We start from the raw sequence: 13,718 nt of genomic DNA, 5'->3' as shown, positions 1-13,718 counted from the left end.
ATAAGGGAAGCCTGAGTTCAGCAAAAAGACAGCTTCTGGGAGCTGCCTGGACACTGACATCTGATGAAGTCAGCCCATAGGAGCTCTTCTGTAGACTTGCTTCTAGTACTCTGAATGGTTCTTGTTTTGTGGCTGATGCTTCTGGGAGCTATAGCACCTTGCACAGCCAAGCTAGATTCCCAGAGACCCCCCCCCTACATTGTGCCTGTTTCATGCCCATGTGTACCCATCTCCTCCCTGGTCTGAGGAAGAAGTCTCCACTGGGCCAGAGAGGGGGCCAGCCTGGAACATGATGGTCCCAGATGCCCCTGTCCACCACTCTGCTTCCTCCCATGTCCTCCCTGAGGTCCAGACTTCTAGTAAGAAGTGGAAGAAGTTCTAGGCATCCACCTACAACGTGGTGGTTAGAGTTAATAATACTCTATTATGTACTTGAAAGTCACTGAGAGTAGATTGTAAATGTTCTCACCACAAAAAAGAACCATAATTATGTGAGGTGATGGAGGTGTTAGCTAATGCTGTGGTTGTAAGCATTTTGTGATATATAAATGTATCAAATCAAGAGGTTCACAGACTTATACAATGTTATATGTCAGTTACATTTCAGTAGAGCTGAAAATGTAAAAAATTGGCTACAAATATTTTTTTAAATATAGGACAACTGGATCTCCATTCACATGCAAAAACATTAATCTGGAATCCTTCACACCATGTACCAAAGCTTTGAATGGACCAGAGACCTAAACATAAGAGCTTTAAAAAGAATGACAAATTCTTATAAGAAACCATATCATAAATCTTTCTGACCTTGGATTAAGTAACAGTTTCTTAGATATGATACCAAAAGCACAAGCAACCAACGGAAGAAATAGATAAATTGGAGTTGATCAAAATTTTAAAATTTGTGCTTAGAGGACACCTCAAGAAAGTGAAAGTACAACCCATAGAATTAGAGAAAATATGTGCAAATTGTATATCTTGCAAACTGGTAAGAGACCTGTATCTGATATATAAAGAACTCATAACTCAACAGGGAAAAACTTTAAAATAGTGGATTTGGACAGAGATTTCTCCAGAAAAGACATAAATGGCCAATAAGCACATCACTAATCATGGGGGAAATGCAAATTGAACCCCGTATGAGATGCCGCTTCCTGTCCACTAGGAGGGCTACAGTCAAGGAGAGATAATAACAAGTGCTGACAAGGATATGGAGAAGTTGGAACTCCTGTTCGGGGCTGGTAGGAATATGAAACAGTGCAGCCACTGTGGAAAACTGGCTAGCAGCTCCTTGGAAGTTTAGAGGGTGACTATATGACCCAGAAATTCCTCTCCTGGCTGTATAACCAAGAGAAATGGACACACATTCACATGAAACCTTATATATGAATTTTCGTAGCAGCATTAGTCTTAATAGCCCAAAAGTAGAAACCACCAGATGATGAATTAGATAATTATGGTATGTCCATACAGTGGAATACTATTCAACCATAAAAACAAATACAGACTGATGCTGCAGCACAGATGAACCTTGAAAATATGCCCAAGAGCCACACATTGAAGGATCCCGTTTATGTGAGTGAACAGGCAAGTCCACAGGAACAGTAGACAGACGAATGGTGGCCAGGGGCTGGTGGAGGGGTAACAGACAGTGGTGGCTAATGGGTGCGGGTTTCTTTTTGGGGATGATGACAATGTTCTGGAATTAGTGCTGATAGATGCACGACTATGACCCTACTGAAAACTGCTGAATCGTACACCTTAGAACTTTACGGTATGTCAGTTATATCACAATTAGGCTGTTTTCTTTTCGATGCTGTTACTGTCTTGGGCAGGTGGAGTGAGGACTCCTGTCTCCACTGACAACACCTCTTTCCAGCAGAGCTGTTGATGCGGTTGAGGTCAGCCTGTGTTAGAGGGGAAAGAAGGTGTGTGAACGCACACCAGGACCACCCACGCGTGCCTTCAGTCCTGCCGCTGTCCCCGGCCTCCGTGCTGGGTGCCTTGCAGAGGGGCGCGTGGGGGTGGGGGTGCTGCACCTGGCCCTCAGCGTGTCTTCGTCCAGAACACATCAGCGGGAGACCTCCGGTGTGATTCCGGTTGGTTCTAAAGCCAGCGCTGGGCTTTGAAAGTCTTCGGAATACGACTCTAAAAGAGCATCTTTGCCTGAAGATGAGGAAGGATGATTTCAAAACATGGGGTGCAGACGGAAACACTGGTACCAGTTTGCCAGCGGGTGCTCTCTTTAATGCAGTGGGTGTAGACATAATTTACTTTTTCTTAAGCCACACTGGGAAAGGACTGTGGCTTTTGTTGACCGTTGAGATCGTGGGCCTCTCCCCGTTTTTTCTTTTTGACTTGTCTTTTGTCAACTGGCCAAACAAAGGCCCATTTGTTGAGGTGACGATATGGTCATACAGCTCATGTACCGTAGGAATGTACGCTTGGAACAGTCTCACTAACAGGTGTTATCCCAATAAGTGCAGTAAAAGTAAATTAATAAATTAATGAAATAAAAATTACGTAGCACCTAGCAGAGGATCTTACACGTAGGCCAGGTTCCCTGAGTGGTCAGGGGTTGGCTGGGGGGTGGTCAGGTAAGTGCATGTGTTGCGTTGAGCAGAGTTGCATTTGCTTGTACGTACTTGTATAGTCCTTGCCTTTTTTGCTGTCAACTGTGACCCCGATTGAAGCTTTTCCCTCACTGTTACACGTAGACTCACGCACACGCGGCCTTTTCGGCCCTTGCAACTGTTTACATCCTGGGGGTGGAGGGGTCCCATCACCCTGTGGACATACAGTCAGAATAAATCTCAGCTCTGTCCCTTTCCCTACAGATACCAAAGGCTTGGAGTGTTCTCCTTCCACTCCCACCATGAACTCCTACTTTTACAAGTTCATGATCAACCTTCTCAAGAGGTTCAGCAGTGAACGGAAGCTCCTGGAGGTCAGAGGTGCCTTCATCATCAGGTTAGCGTCGGCGTACTTCCTCCCCTTCCACAGCCGCCATTAGGGGTGTCCGGTCAGCCATTTTTTTCTGCATGTCACTTGTCTTTTTTCTTGACATTTGTGTTTATGGAGGAGGTTCTCCCCTTCACCCTGGGTTGTTGGTGCTACTGACGTGAGGCAGGTCAAGGTCACCATTTTTCAAACAAAAGAATTAGTTTTTTGCTTGTGAGACAAAGTTTTCCTTGAGGTCGACTATCATCTCATTAAGTGCCCTTGTTGGAGACTTGGTGGGGCAGGGGCGAGGGTAAGCCGGTCGGCAGGTGGACCAGGGCTGCGCTCGGCGCCCGCTGCCAGCACAGGGTTCGGCCGGGTGGCTGGCACAGCGGCTTTGGCGGAGCAGATGCTGGAGTCCTGGGAGCCTGGTCCTAGGCGGTGCCTGGGCCCCAGCCCCTGTTGCTTGATGCCTCAGAAACTGTCACCACCAGTGTCATGGCCGGGGTTACAGAAAGAGTGACCTTCGGACCAATAAAACCTAGACGGGACACAGATTTCTCCAGGCTCCTCAACAAAGCCAGGTGGATGACTCCTCCAGAAAAGGCGAGTGGCAGTGGTTCAGGTGGCTCACAGCTCTGGTCGTCTGCCGGGTCCCCAGGAAGGCTTCAAAAAGAATTAGCGGCTGGCCCTCCCCGAATCGGTGAGATCAGAACCTCTGGGGTGACAAGGGCTATTAAAGCCATCCAAGTACCTGGGGAACAGGCCAGACCGGTGTGGTCCCAGGAGTCAAGGAGGCCTCTGAGGCTGGTGGCGGGATCAGGGAGTTGAAGGAGGGTTCCCAGCAATGCGTCCAGCCTTTACAGAGGCTTCAAGGCAGGGGAAGCGTGGAGAGTTCGTTTTACTGAAAACCAGAAGGCATGAGGCAGAGGAGCTCAGCCCTGTGGGCCACACTGAGGATAGGGGACCTAACCTAAGAGGTCACGTAGAGCCAATGAAAGGGCTTGAGCAGGAAAATAGTGTGACCAGACTTCTCTTTTTAAAGATCGTCATGCTGCTTGGAGGGAACAGATAGAGGGGCAGATGGATTTCCAGGGGGCTGTTGTCCAAAGTGAGAGACAGCTGCTGGGGGTGCAGCTGCTGGGGGTGGAAAGAAACAGCGGGATCCAAGAACTTGTAGAAGTGTAATTAATTGGTGATTGATTGCCTGAGGGAATGAGGGGAGAGGGAGTTGAGAGTGACACGCAGGCAGGACTCTGGGGTGACAGTGGGGTGGGTGGGGGTGGCCATCCCTGGAATGGGAGCCCTGGAGGAGGAGCAGAGAGGGAAAAGGGCCCATATTTGATTTTAAACTGCTTTAGGGACATCAAAAGACTGGTGTTGAAGAAGTAGTTTATTATACCTGTGTCTCAAAAGAGGGACCTAGGCCTGAGATACAAATCTGGAAATCGATGCCATAGTCATTCATTCATTCATTCATTTATTCCACAGACATTGGCTGAATACCGATTCTCTGCAAGGTGCTATTGTGGGTGGTGCACTTGTGGAATGTTTATTCTTAGGGAATGAGAACAGTCAGTTGTAAGTGGGCGGAGAGGAAGGTAAGGGAAATAGCCTCAGCCAAGCCCTTAGGAGCTCCAGTATGTAACAACGGTTGGGGAAAGAGGGAGAAGCCCAGAGAGGAGGCTGGGAAGAAGGGCCCAGGAGGTAGGAAGAAGCAGATGAAGGAGGGGCATGGCAAGAGGCAGTGAAGGGAGAGGAGTCTGCAAGAGGGCCTCTTGGGGGCACAGGGGAGCAAGCCACTGGGCCCCGGCTCTAGGGCCGAGCAGGGAGTTGAGGGACTTGGAAAATGGGCAAAAGGATTGAGTCAAAGGAGGAGACAGGCTTGTCTCGCCAGAGGACAAATAGTAGGATCCAAAGTTTCTGCCCACCAGGAGGAAGGGGCTTTTGACCATCTGGACTACCCAAAGTTCCTGTGGGGGCGGGAGGGTGTCACCACACTTTGGCATTGGGGATTGGGTCGTTCTCTGTGGTGGGGGTGTCCTGTGCAGGGTAGGGTGTTGAGCAGTGTCCCTGACCCCTACCCGCTCGGTACCAGGAGTACCCCACCCATCCAGTTGTGACACTCAAAAATGGCTTCAAACATTTCTAAGTGTCCCCTTGGAGCAAAATCACCCTGAATGAGAACCAAGGTTAAGAGGGACAGAAATGGCTTCTTATCCTCCTTGGCCAAAAGGAAGACTTGCACAGCCTTTCATCACATCAAGTTCAACAGTCGGGGATTGAAGTTAGGATTAGATGTGGTACAGAGATCCCCCACCAGGAGAATGACAGACTGTCCCACATGAGTGACAGTTAACTATATGTGGTTTTCCAAATTGGGGAGGTGTCAGCCCTGGAAGACTTTCAGGGCACCAGAGGAGAGAGGCCTTTGAGAAAGGCCTTCATAGCCTGTTTCCTCCCTGGAGAACTGGGCTGTCATGGGTTCTTCTACCGTCTCCCAGCCTCACATGCCCTGTCAGGGTGTGGGGAGAGGGAGCGCAGGGGAGCAGGCACCCCGAGACAGCACCAAGCAGAAGTGCGGCAGCGTGGGCCCTGGGGAGCCGGTGGCCCTGCCCCCGCAGTGTCCCCATTTCCAGCCTGCAGGGCAGTGATGCATCGCGTGCTTTGCAGCGTCTCCCAGGCATTCAGGGATGATGAGAATTCTCATTTTACAGAAGGGAGGTGAGAGGAAGCCATGGACCCACCTGTCCTGGTTGGAGCTGGGCTGCAGAGCCCCGCACTCTGCTGATTCCATAGCTACCACCTGATCCCTTCTGTGCCAGGTCAGGTGCCTTGAAAGGTCTTGTACAGCTGAGAACCAAGACCACGTGGGGCCCCACTCCCCAGGAGCTCCTCCCTCCTGGTCCACTGGGTGCTCAGCACGTCCAGCATGGCGACAGCTCGCTGTTCCGGGGCTCACTCCCCTCTTGGGCCACACTGAGACCTCATGACACCTCACCCAGCCTCACCCCCACCCCACACAGTCCCAGAGTCTGGAAGGAAGCTTGTGGCTGGGCCCTCACACCTGTTGTCCCCTTAGTCCTTTGCTTCATTTGTCCAACCTGTCATCACTCCGAGCGGCACCAGCACCTGTCAGTACATGTTAAAGCCGACAGCCACCTGGCCCTGCATCCTGTGGGCCACACCGGTTCTGTGGACCAACTGCCTATTAATTCAGCATGCTGGCCGTGATGGCTGGCCAGCCCAGGTCACAGTCCAGGCCATCACGGTGCTCGCAGTGCAGTGTCAGATGTGGGGGCGGCCTTGAAAATGTGCTTTCCTCCTCTTTCCCATGGTCAGGGGCCGAGGCCCTTCATCAGAGCTGGCTGGGGATGAGCCCTCGGGAGTGTCGGCGGGCCTGCCTGCCTCTCGTTTCATTTCCTTGTTTTCTGCTGAGGGCAGTAAGGAAGGGCGTAATAACAGCGAGTGCGGACTGCTGAGATGGAGCCACAGGCTCGGTAGGAAACACAGTAAATGATTTAACCCTCCAGGTGCTGTGCAAACTGTAAGCTGCTCCTCTCAACCCACAAGACTGACCGCTGAGGAAAAAAGGAAAGGAATTCTTCTAGCAAAGAGTTTCTGCAGTAGTGTGTTTAGCTCAGGGTCCAGGAGCGGCTGCCGTCTCCAGGACAAAGGCATCTGGAGTTCTTGAAGACAGACATGTGGTGGGGGGTCTTGGCACTGAGGAGGATGCCTGACTTCCCTCAGGACCCGGAGCGTTTCCTCTCCCCCGCAGCTTTCCCAGGCTGCGCCTCCGTAGGGGGTGGGAGTGGGGGCCCAAACTCCAGCCAGGCCCCTAGCTGGGTTGCACATCCTCTGTGGACCCCAGTGGCCTTGTTTTCTGGTGGGCGTAGCAGTGCAGACGCATGTTGAGTTTGAGGACTCAAAACGCCATCTCAGCCAGACTTGCCGGGACCTGCTCACAAGCCCACACCTAGAGGGAAGATGACAGGGTTAGGGGCTGCTGAGGAGGGGCTGGTGCCAGGCACTCCCAGCCCTGCCCACACCTGTACCCCCTCCGCAGAACTCCATGGGCGAATGGCAGATGGGCCTCCCAAGTCACTCAGGGCAGGATTCAGAGGGGAGCTTCTCGAGGGGCACAGGCCAGGGTTCAAATCTCAGGTCTTCCAGCTGTTAACCTCGTGACCTGTTTCCAAGCCTGTTCTGCTTTGCCTGTAGACAAAGGTGATGGTGCTGCCTGCCGTGTGCAGAGAGGGTTACACACAACTTCGGGTCACAGCTCTCAGCACAGCTTAACAGAGGGAAGCTGCTGTTCCGTCTCGTGATGTGGCCTCGGCCTCTCACAGCGGGCTGTGTGGATGGGAAACCGGACTCGAGGGAGTGAACTGACCTTCTGTGCTGACAGCTGGCTCTAGTGTGCCAGGCCGGCTGCCCCAGCACCCAGGGCACCCAGCAGCACCCAGCCTGGGCCCACTAAAACAACTCTGCCCGGGGTGGGTGTTCGTGTGCACTTGTCTCCCTCTTCCAGCTTCTTCCCACCCTCCACCCCAATGCAGTCAGGACAAGCACGGCCTTGTCTTCCCATGAACTGGTCCACTTATACTCGGTAGAAAAGGCGAGGAGGGAGAAAACGCAGCTTCTTTGATAAACTGTGATATGAACTCCAGCGTAATCCAACAGCTGGGATCTTTACAAGGCCTGCTTCTGTGCTGGGAAGGGAGCGGGCCTGAGGGCACCCCATGCTGCCGGCCAAGACAGCCCTCCAGCCAGCCATCCTTTGCTTTAATCAACTGAGCTTTTTCCCCTCCTCTTCCTCTCTGCCGCCTTGCAAAAAGGGCTGGCCAGAGAATGCTTTCTTTTTAACTGGCAACTGAGGCTCCAACCAGCCCAGCTGATGGTGGACTAGGTCCCAGACACCCTCCCCTAAGAAGAGGTGGGTGTTGGAAGAGCATGGGCTGGGGCCCCAGTGAGAGATGGGGGGCAGTCATGAGGCCTCCCCAGGGTTTGCATAAGAGCCCTGTGTTGGGGCCGGTGGAGGGGAGAATTGATTGGCCGCTGAGGTGGGTGGTGGGGCAGGGGAGCCAAGGCTGAGGAAGCCACTGGAAACTGGACTTGTTTTTAATTGCGGGGGCTGGGGGAGGGCCTCAAGAGAAGAAGCTCTCTTTCATACTGCAATTGGGAAATCCCACTTTGCTATCCTTGCGCGCTGGCCTGGGAGACCAGCCCTCGGCTGGTGCTGAATGGCCCTGTGGCTGGGGCAGCCCCCACCAGCGGATCAGCCTGACTGTCCTCGCTCTCCGCAGCCGCTCGGCCCCCTAGGCGCATTGTGTACATTCCTTTACCCTGTCTGACTTTGGAAGTGCCCGTACCTGCCCCAGAGGCATAGGCCAGCTGGGGATGCCCCAAAGGCCCATCCTGCCAAAGCTAATAGATGAATCAGAGTGAAGTGGCAAGACCCAGATCTCTGGTTCAGTAGCGTTTGAGAAAAGCGTGCTTTGCCCCAGGCCTGCAGCAGAGGGCTTCGAGAGGTCCCACCCGGGTCTCTTCCTCTTGCCCCTTTAATGGATTGCACTCATTCGCTCAGAATAAAAATGAATTACTGTGACAAACACGCGCCGACCTCGGTCTCTCTGCTGGGAGAGCCCGTGATCCACCCACCCAGAATGCAGGCAGGTTTTGATCCTTTACTGGTTCAGTCATTTGCTTTTCCTCAGCTGAGAAGGAGACAGGACATGGAACAGAGCGGGGGAGCTCTTCCAGGCATTCCCTGCTTCCCTCAGGAGAAGCTTCTCTTCTAGCCGTCTTTAAGTCAGTCTGCCCAGCTCCTCGTGTGACAGTCCTGGAGCTTTCCACAGTCATTCTCGACCCCCTCCCTGGGCCAGGGCTGGGTGCCTTTGTTGAGGTGCAGGGCCGTAAAGGGGTGCGGCAGAAGCTACTTTGTGCAACCAGCTCTTGCCTCCGATCTCGTCACTGGGGACAGTGGTGAGGAAATGTGACCAGCAGGCAGGGTCTGACACACTGGAGAAGAGTCCTGCCCTCAGAGACAGGGAGATGTCCTTGTGAAGGGCACAATGCTGAGAGCCCAGCCCCCTCTATTTCCATTGTCTCCTAATCCTAGCACCTCACAGAAACATCTGTGACCCAAGGGTGACAGGGAAGGGGGAGACGAGCCAGTGGCTTTGCCCTGCCTCCTCTAAGCAGTCCCCACACTGTCCCTATAGAGCCCACTGTCATACACACAGGCCCTCCCTGGAGAAGTGATGTGTTTTCTTCTGGAAAATGGAAACATGTGTTGAGCCTTGGTAGGCTAGGCTGGGATTAATTAGGTCTAAAGGGTGGGGGATGGGGGAGGAAGTGCTAGCCAGAGGGAACCCTGCACAGTGAGCTCTGGAATTCTGGGGAGCTTTAGAGGGAAGTGTCCCCATGTTTCAAGGGTCTACTCACTCTGAGCAGGCTTGTGGGAGGTTAGAAGTCAGAGGTGAGCTTGGGGTTGGGGGGCATGTGACCCAAGCAGCTCTCCTCCCACAGAACCAGCTCTTGGCCCCAGGGACCTGGAGCCCTCCTGGCGGGGGCAAGGACCTGGGAACCGTGCGGTGCCGCTCGCTGCACAGGCTTGCCTTTTGGAGTCCTCATTACAGGGGCTGGTACCTGCTGGGCCCATGCCAGCCTCTGATTAAAATGTGTCGTCTCCCCACCTGAGAAGCATCAGCTCCCCAGCTGGTGATTCAGGCGGCAGCAGGGCTTGGGGGTGTGTTGGGGGGCAGGGGAGATTGTCAGGAACCGTTGCCAGGGGCTAAGAACTCGATAATGAATTTCTTTCTGAAGTTTGAGGGGTTGTTTCTAGATGGAATCTGCAGTCCCCTGGCTCTCTTTATACTTTACCTGAGGAGGCCAGGAAGCTGACCGTTTTGACCTCAGTAAGGTAGACAGCTCAGTTGATTAGCAAACAGCTATTGAGAGTTGTATTGTCACATGTTAACCAGACAGCGGCAGGTTTGGAATTGGCTCCTAGAAGTCATTTCCATCCTCCTGTCTCCTTGGGGCAGGGCTGCATCTGAGCCAGGACAAAGAGATGTCCTTAGTTTAAAAAGTGACCTTAAACTCCTTCCAGAGTGGCAGTGACACAGGAGTGTGTACTGTTCATCCCTGGTAGGATGTGTTCCTCAGGAAGCGCTTCCATCCGGTGTCACTTCCGCCCAGGTATCCTCAGGCAGCCCTTGGGGGCCCCTGTGTTCTCCACACAGGTGGTTTCTTTTAGCAGGTGGCCACAAAGATCTCTCTCTCTCTGCCTTCAGAAAAACACACAGAGGGTCTCTCTCACGCAGTGCAGTATATGAAAGGCTGTCCAGCCCAGTTGCCCCTTCCACACAGGACAGTTCCCATCTCTGAGCGCAGATGGGGTTGCGCCATGAAGGACCTGGCCTGGGGCAGCCCTGGCACCAGTAAAAGTCCCTCGAGATCTGAAGTGGATGATGGAACTTTCTCTAAAAGTTTGCAGCTTCAGCTCCCAGGAGAGCTTTGGGTCTATTGCTGTCATCGTGTGTTCTAATGCCCCTGTAAGCAGCAGAGCATCTGCCTGCCCCCCCACCCAGGTCTGTGGCTGCATATGACCCCGGGGCTGGGACACACGGCTCCACGGGGAGCTGCGTAGCCATCCGGAGACCCAGAGCTGAGGACCTTGGTTGTGCGGAGGTGGGTTTCAGGTGTGCTCCAGGGTCATCTCTCGTTTCTCCCTAGTCCCCAGTCGAGTGTCCCAGGCTGTTTTGAGCCTCGCCTCTCACTGCTTCCTTCCGGAAGCTGCTTTCCTGAGCGCTGTATTTTACGCCTCTTGCTTCATTTCTTCAGAAAGGGCACCACGTGCCTCATCCCCCGGCAGGTGCTGCAGTCACCTGCAGTCACGTGCCCCTGCCCCAGCTGTCACATTTGACCAGTTTCGGGCACTTGGAGCCATCCGCGCCTCCTCGTTGCTCTCCCGAGGAGTGTCCTCTTTAGCCCCACAGTGGCGCTCACAGCTCCCCTTCACCCTCAGCCTTGTCACCAGTGAACTCGTGGCCCCGGGTGGGCCCTGCACTCTGCCCCAGTCCCGCTGTCTGCGTAGCCAGTCCTTCCCTGTGAAGGAGGAACAGTCGCGCAGACCTGGGACCCCTAGCGCTTCGTGTTTCTTCAGAGGAAAACATGTCTCAGGAGCTCCTCTGGGTCCTCAGAAGTTTGGACTTGTTTTCTGCCCGATTTGGCATCTCTTCAGTAAAGCTCTCCCCCTTGCTAACCACGTGACACTCTGCTTCCGTGGCCCAGAGCAGTCGTCTTTCCAACCAGGGCAAGGTGATGGTGGCCTTGCTGCCCACCCTGCCTCAGTGCCTGTGATGCCTTTTTTAATGAAATTTTTACTGAAGAGCATGCTATCTGAAAGTATACAAATCGTAGGTGTACTGCAGCTCAGTAACCATTGAATGTCTGCACACCCACGCAATGAGCTCTCAGAGCAAGAAGTAGAGAGGGCTCAGAGGTCCCTTTCACGTCTCCTCCCCAGAGTAGCCACTGTCCCGACTTCTAGGTTCATTTTACCAGGTTTTGAACTTCACATAAAGACTCATACAGTGAGTGCTCTTTTACAGAGTCTGGTTTCTTCTGACCCACCTCATGTTTGTGAGACTCATTTGTGCTAGATGTACCAGTGATTCACTCCCCTGTGGAGGCTTCCACTGTCTGAAGACACCACGGCTCATTCGCCCATTCTGCTGTCAGCGGGCATTGGGGTCCTTTTCAGCTTGGCTCTACTGTGAATAATGCTGCTGTGAACATCCTTTCACGCGTCCTCTGATGAACATGCATTTCTCTTAGATGAGGGACCCCTGGGTCTCTAGGAATTGCTGGACCTGAGACCAGACGTTGGTTTAGCTTTAGGAGACACCATCCCAGGGGCTGTGCCAGTCTCCGCCCCCATCCGGGTGTCACCAGCCCTCGGCATCACCAGGCTCTGATTTTAGCCTTTCTGGTAGGTGCGTGCTGGTTTCACCCTGTGGCTTCACTGTGCGTTTCTGTGAAGACTAAGGACGTGAAGAACTTCTCACCGCTGATTGGCCTTTTGGATATCCTCTTTGGGGGTGAGCCTGTTTAAGTCATTTCCCATTGGGTTTTCAATATTTTTCTCATTGATTTGCGGGAGTTCTTCCTGTATTCTGGATTCCAGTCTTTCTCAGATGTATATTCTGTAATTATCTTCCTCTCTTGATTGCTCCCTTAATGGCGTCTTCTGATGACGAGAAGTTTTTTTATGTTTAACATAGCCCAGGTGATCAGTTTTTCTGTACCTTTAGCATTTTTTATGTCTAATTGTGCTTTTTGAGGGGGTTAGGAGCTCATGAGAACTAACCTTAAAACTGCCCAATTCTGGCTGGTATTTGGTAAGCATTCCCAGTGAGCTGGACACTGAGTGTAACCCACCTAAAACGTGGTGTCATTATTTCTCAGCTCTGGACAGCATCTCCGAGGTCACCTAGTTCAGGCTGCTAATGCATTATAGAAACAAAGATTCCTAGCTGCCCTCCACCCCCCTTGACTGAGTCCCAAGGGCGTGGGTACAGCCAGGCCAGCAGTGGTGTGTAACCCAGAGCAGGAACCAGTAATCTGATGGTGTTGGTCAGCATGCTTTGGGTGGCAAGAGGCAGGGACCCCAGTCAGAGGCACCAAAATGAACAAGTCAAGGCCTGGCCTGTGTAACCAAACCAAGGCCAAGGGCAACAGATCCAGGAACTCAGCGTTTCTCTGTGGCGCCATCTCTCTTCTTGACCCTTGTTTGAGGTCAGCCTTGTTGTTTTGGTTTCTTCCAGTGGCAGAGACATGGCCACCGCATCACGTGGCCATCACGTCCCTGCCAGCCATGTGCTGGGGAAGCTCCGATTGGCTCACACAGGGTCCCAGCAGCCCCAGGTGAAGCCCATGTGGGGGGGAGCAGCATCTCTCCAGAGCAAAAGGGTGTTGTCCTGGGACAAGGGGAAGGCAGTGCTGTGCACGAGCCACGATGCCCGCCATGCAGCTGCTGTCTCAAGCAGTTTCCTTACATGGGAAATGAAGACAGTGATCATCAGGAGCGCCTGCTCATCCTCGGGAGGATTAAATGACATAACAAAAATGTCTGGGGAAGAGTCTGGCACCTGGCAACTGCTGGGCTGGAGTCTCGGTGGACCGTCACTCTGGCCAGAGACCACCATGTCCAGGACAGGGCCATGCGTTCACCCTCAGACGTAGGCAGAGGGGCACTTGGTGGTGGTGGGAAACCAAGGTTCTGGGAGGAAGACCCAGCCGGTGTCTCCTTCATGGTCTCTGTTGAGATGCTGACTGAAGGTGGTGGGAGGCAGGCCCCACCGAGGGCGCACCAGCCCCTCCCCTGTCCCAGTACTCAGATCCTCCATCCTCCCACTGAGGAGGGCAGGGGCAGGGTGGAGCTCCGAGAATGTCCCCAGACCTTCCCAGAGACCACCAGGGGGACGGGGGAGCAGGGCAGCATCCAAGGAGCTAGGCCTCCAGCTGATCCCTTCCCTGCGGCTTCCTTCCATTTGCAACTTACTGGAGACTTGGAGCTGTCTGCTGTGTCGTTGGGTATGGAGTTCGGGGGTTAGACGCAGCGCTACTCAGAGCCCTGGGCTGTGACTGAAGGGGGACCAGGGGAGGCTCTTACTTTTCCAGTAAATATTTACCACATGCTGCCTTTGTGCAGAGGGCTGGGCTAGGCAGACCCAGGCCCCGTCGACACAGTCCACAGAGGGCCCTGGGAG

The 13,718-nt window shown here is 53.3% G+C and overlaps 1 protein-coding gene across 2 annotated transcripts in view; it reads left to right on the top strand.

Moving 5' to 3' along the window:
• Positions 1-13,718, top strand: part of VAC14 (VAC14 component of PIKFYVE complex) — a 93,117-nt gene that overhangs the window by 55,901 nt on the left and 23,498 nt on the right. For both annotated transcript variants that reach the window (XM_037063678.1, XM_037063679.1), the window contains exon 14: positions 2,838-2,970. In XM_037063678.1, the coding sequence (XP_036919573.1) occupies positions 2,838-2,970 (133 nt within the window). The remainder of the gene's footprint in view (positions 1-2,837; positions 2,971-13,718) is intronic.

Source organism: Sturnira hondurensis, unplaced genomic scaffold, assembly GCF_014824575.4.
Source record: "Sturnira hondurensis isolate 20B ecotype Veracruz unplaced genomic scaffold, ASM1482457v3 Scaffold0014745, whole genome shotgun sequence".
In the NCBI taxonomy this organism is placed as follows: Eukaryota; Metazoa; Chordata; class Mammalia; order Chiroptera; family Phyllostomidae; genus Sturnira; species Sturnira hondurensis.
Note: the sequence above shows the minus strand (reverse complement) of the source record. Positions and strands in the feature narration are given on the sequence as shown.